The 5,633-nt window shown below is 34.3% G+C and overlaps 1 protein-coding gene across 1 annotated transcript; it reads left to right on the top strand.

Moving 5' to 3' along the window:
- The first annotated feature begins 3,887 nt into the window (after positions 1-3,887).
- On the top strand, positions 3,888-4,797 carry LOC124898474. The gene is made up of 3 exons (XM_047412121.1): positions 3,888-4,070; positions 4,152-4,285; positions 4,599-4,797. Exons 1-3 carry the CDS (start codon positions 3,888-3,890, stop codon positions 4,795-4,797), a joined length of 516 nt encoding a protein of 171 aa, XP_047268077.1.
- The last annotated feature ends 836 nt before the right edge of the window (positions 4,798-5,633 follow it).

Raw genomic sequence — 5,633 nt, 5'->3', positions numbered from 1 at the left:
TTACTTTTTAGCTTTTTTGTTTTACATTTTAAAAACGTGTAAAGATTTGTAGAAATAAGGTTCAGATTTTGTTCTATAAATAAAGAAAGCAGAAGGCATTGCAAAAGCAAGCCTTCATGCGTTGAAGCAAACACTCTCTCCATTCCACAATAAATATTTTACTCAGTTAATTAAATAGACATATTTCAATGGAAAAAGCTATGGAGGAACAAACTTCAGAAATATCAAAACTACCCGAACAGGTATATTTATTTATGATTATGAATAGCTAAATTCATAATTCCCAACAATCATGATATGATAAAATAAATTCATATTAGTTACTTTATAGTAGAATTATTCGAAGAATAATATGTTAAGAAGTTTATTAACAAAGAGGAAACGGAGAAAGATCCCTAAGGACTATGCGTTCCTAAAGGTGAAACCAATGAGGCAAGAAGCCGTGGCGGGGAGTAACCAGAGTAGAGGCGTTGTTTAAAGGAAAAAGTATCCGGATTACCATGTTAATAGTGACGGAAGAACATATTATTTAAGAATAATCTAGTATATAGTAATCTAAGATGACCATATTTTGTTATGTACATAGTTGAAGGGAATATTTTGAAAAAGCAATTTTATGAAAATGAATAATTATTTATCTGATGTAATGGTAGATAAATTTAAAATACTTATTTTGTATGCACTTAGAGATATAAAAGTAGTAGATATAAGAAAAATCATATTAGAAAAAGCATTTGGTGAATATTACATGACTAGAGTAAATTATATACCATACCTACCTAATTACTCTTACAAATACTTACCATGATAAGTTACATAGAATTTTTAGAAAAAGATATAAGAAACATATAGTTACTAGAAAAACAGCTAAAAATAAATATAGACAAATACATGGAAAATAAAAACATAAAATACATAGAATTTCTTAATAAAAATATACAAGAACTACTAAGGCTAGAACAAACAACTACAAAATATTATAATAAAATCAATTTTAAAAGATAGATCATCTAGATTATCTTAAAGTTTTAATCTTATATATACTTAAAAATATAGAAATAATAGATATTAAGAAAATAATATTAGAAAAAGTAATAGACTATGAAATTGAAACTATAAATTGGCTAGAACAGTTATACGAAGAAATTTACCCAGAAGGATATTATACAGATTAAGAGATGTTAGAATATATTAGAAAAACTAGAGAAAATCAAGAAAATCTAAATAATGAAATTAATTATAGAAACCGAATTAGAAAAATAATGGAAAACCTAAAAGAAAAATTAATTTGGATAGAAAAAACCTTAGAAAATTTAGAAAAAAGTACATGTGATAGTTTATATAATTTAAAAAACTCACTACGAGAAGAACAATACAAGATAATAAATAACATTGAAAATCTAGAATTAGATATATATTACAGTACAGATAGGATAAATTATTATATAGAAATTTGTAACTCTGCAATTACTACAGGATAAAATAATAAACAAATTAATGAATATATCTTACGAAAAAAGTAAATCATTAAAAGATATTGAAACAAAATTTAAGGAATATCCACACACAAATAAAAATAGATTCACTAGAAAACCTAATAAATCTATTAGAGTTATTAAATATCCGCACCCCCCTGCAAAATGGTATCAGAACCCAGTAATTCAAAAGATACGGAAGTGAGATATATGTTAGAGTTATTAGAGTTATTAGAATTCTTAAAATAATGAAAAAAGTATTAGTTGTCACTAATTATGATGAATTCTAATAAGGAACGGTTTTAACATAAATATATCTAATTAATTTTTAATTCTAAAATTAGAAAAATAGTAAAAAGAAAATTTGTCTAAAGCAACGACTTTTAATAAATAACAAAAAGTTAGGTGGTTAACACTTACTTATAACCGGCACCATCTCGTCTTTGAAACACAACAATGTCGCAAATTCAAGTTCTTGTGCAACTAATTGTATATTCCTTACTCTGTTATTTTCGTTGGCAACGTGAAAACATAAATTTTAATTAAAAATCATAAATAAAATATTTGTAGCTTTATTGATTCCTTAGTATCTTAACTATTTCTTTATCTTGGAAGTTGTAAGATTGATTTACTCATTCGTATTTGGAAATATGTCAACTCTAGTTTGAAGTTTAAATTACTTCATTAATCTCATAACAATATATATTTGTGATATTTAGGTAAAATCGAGCGACCTTTAGTTATGAAAAAAAAAAAACATATAATCATATTGTGTGATACTTAGCTAAACTGAGTGTTTTTTCATTATAAGAAATAATTTAATAATTTTAGTAAAACAAAATAAAAATTAAGTGATCATATGCAAAATTAACCCACATACTAGCTAGTAGCGACATCTTTGCCATTTATTTATTCACTATCTTCAAACTTATAATAAATCAAGTGATATACTACTCCAATAATTCTAGGAAAAAAGGGGAAAAATGGATGTGCATGAACAAAACAAGCTTTCTAGAGAGGGAATCTAGTTGCATGTAAAAGAGAAGAGGGAAATCGAAAAGGGTCGATGGAACAGATGGAACCCTAGGTAAAAGTTTTTAAGTTAGAAATTTCAATTTATGTTCTATGCATTAATATTTTTTTTTAAAAAAATCATGCAATCAGATTATTTATATTATAAATTTCGACCATTATTATTAATTGGCAGCTTGATAAAATTATAAAGTAATTTTACTGTAGTAATTTAAGCTATACTAATAATTTTAAAAAGTTCACTAACGGAATTATACGTAACTTAAATCCTCACGGCCGGTATATCTCTGTTACTATGCCTTAATTTGTCTTTTTTTGCATTCTTGACATATTTAATTTAAAAACATTAACCCCCCTCTCGTTTGAAACTGATTTTGAGGATAGAACGGGTGGGAAGCGCTCTCTCTCTCTCCTGAGCCCTTCACTATAACGGTCCTTTAACGTTATCTTTGACTAACCAGACTATTCCGACGCCGGCGACAGCATAGACGCGTCGGCAACAGGTCAGTGTACTCTCTCCCACCCGTTTCTCTCTCTCCCTCATTCTCTCTATCCCCCTCTCTCTCCCTTCCCCTTTTTCGCTCTCGTCACTGCTATCGCTAGCGGGCTAGGGTTTTCGCCTGCATGACCCCGGCGATGGTGTTAGTGTGCATCATCGGACACTCAGGTTGGTACGACGACAGTCGGTGACTAGATTTCGGCAATATCCAAGCGACGCTCCGGCGACATTCAGGCGACGCTCCGGCGACATTTTTCCAATGACTTTATTCTGGCAAGCAATTTCAACATCAAATTACCAGAACCCAACAATAGGACGCAAGCGGAGAGGACTTGGCATACACGAGTACCCGGTGACTTCTAAACTTTGATATTTAGTTTCTTCTTACAATTTAGTTTTGTCTTATTATTTTGTTTCTTGTGACTAACTTACAATTTGTTGTGAATGGCTTCTTTCTCGTATTGGTAGATATTATTGTGTTTTTCTAGCTACTAGGTCGGATAGTGTGTACTGTGCGTGTCTTCTGCCTTCTGTTTCCTACTATTATTTTGTTTGGGGATTTATTTTTTTGAGTAGTGGCTTTAGGGGTTGATGGTAGAACAGGGTCATGTTTGAGGGGGTTGGAGTTGGGGGTTGTTTTAGGGTTAGGGGAAGAGAGGAGGGCAGGGATGGGACTAGAGTTAAGGTCGGGTGTTAGGAATGGTTTGGTGAGGGGCGGTAGAGGTAGGCGTAAGGCAAAAGAAGATAGGTTGAGGGTAGGGTATTGGAATATAGGGACCCTTCAGGGTAAGTCCGTAGAGCTGGTGAAAATTCTTAAGAAGAGAAGGAATAATATTGCGTGTGTTCAGGACACTAAGTGGGTAGGGTCTAACGCTAGGGATATGGATGGGTACAAGCTATGGTACTCAGGGAGTAAGAGGCATAGGAATGGAGTAGGCATCCTAAAGGATGAGGAGATTAGAAGGAATGTGGTGGAGGTCAAGAGGGCCAGTGATAGGCTGATGACAATTAAGTTGGTCATTGCGGGGTTTATGTTGAATGTGTTTAGTATTTATGTGCTGCAGGTGGGATCAGAAGAGGAGGCAAAAATAAGATTTTGGGAGGCTTTGGATGAGGTGGTGAGAAGCGTGCCTAGCTCTTAGAAGATTGTCATAGCAAGGGACTTCAATGGGAACATTGGGGTTTTACTGGGAGGCTATGATGATGTGCATGGAGTTTTTGGTTTCGGTTGTAGGAATGGACAGGAAGCTGCTCTGTTGGATTTTCCAAGGGCCTTTAGGTTAGTGGTAGTGAATTTGAGCTTTCCATAGAAGGAGGATCACCTGATTACCTTCCAAAGTGTGATAACCAAGACTCAGATTGACTTCTTGCTGCTTAGGAAAAAGGATATGAATTTATATAAGGAGTGTAAATTTATTCTGAGTAAGCATCTTTCGATCTAACACTGGCTTCTGGTGATCGACTTGGTTATCAAAAAGAGCAAGAAGAGGAGGGCCAAAGAGGGTCGGTCTAAATTAAGTGGGTGGCTTAACGTCAATTAGTGCACTGGAGATAAGAGAGAAAGTGATGAGGATGAGGGTGTATGAGTGTAGGTGGGATGTGGATGATATGTGGGATAGGGCTACCAGCTACATCAAGGAGACTGCTAGAAAGGTATTATTTGTTTTGAGGGGTCGGGCAGGACAGCATCAGTGGGACTGGTGGTGGAATGAAGAAGTTAAGAAGAAAGTAGAGATTAAGAAGGGAGAGTATATTAGGTTGATTGAGAGTAAAGATGAAGAAAAGAAATAGGTGAATATGGAGGATTACAAATTAGTAAGGAAGGAGGATAAGTTAGAAGTTACGGGTGCAAAAACAACATAATTTAAGAGCCTGTATACGGGGTTAAAGGAGAGAGGCAGGGAAAAAAAGTTGTATAGGATTGCTAAGGCTAGGGAGCAGAAAGGTCGTGACCTCGATCAAGTGAAGTGCATTAAGATGAAAAATGTTAGAGTACTGGTAGAGGATGTTCACATTAAAAAAAATACAAGAGTATTTTCATAGACTCTTGAATGATGAGGGGGACAGAGGCATTGAGTTAGGGGAGTTGGAGCACTCAGAGGAGTGCCTTGATTTCAGTTACTGTAGTTTTTTTTAAGGTTGAGGATGTCATAGAGTCTATTCACAAGATACGGAGGGGTAGGACGATGAGGCCTGATGAGATTCCGGTGGATTTTTGAAAGTACACTGGGGGGCAGGTTTAAGGTAGTTGACCAATTTATTTAATGGTATTTTTAAGACTGCTAAAATACCTGAGGCTTGGAGATGGAGTGCGATGATTTCTGTATATAAAAATAAGGGTGACATTCATAGTTACAACAACTACAGGGGTATTAAGTTGTTGAGACACACTATACAGATTTAGAAGAGGGTAGTTGAGCAGAGGTTGAGGAGGATCGTGTCTATTTTGAAGAATCAATTTGGATTTATGCCTGGTCGATCAACAAAAGAGGCAATTCACCTGGTGTGGATATTGGTGGAGCAGTATAGGGAATAAAAGAGGGACTTACATATGGTGTTCATCAACCTGGAGAAGACGTATGATAAAGTCCCTAGGTAGGTTCTATGGAGATTCTTAGAGGTGAGAG

The sequence above is a fragment of the Capsicum annuum genome, chromosome 5, assembly GCF_002878395.1.
Source record: "Capsicum annuum cultivar UCD-10X-F1 chromosome 5, UCD10Xv1.1, whole genome shotgun sequence".
In the NCBI taxonomy this organism is placed as follows: Eukaryota; Viridiplantae; Streptophyta; class Magnoliopsida; order Solanales; family Solanaceae; genus Capsicum; species Capsicum annuum.
The sequence above is the reverse complement of the archived record's forward strand: the minus strand, read 5'-3'. Positions and strand labels throughout refer to the sequence as shown.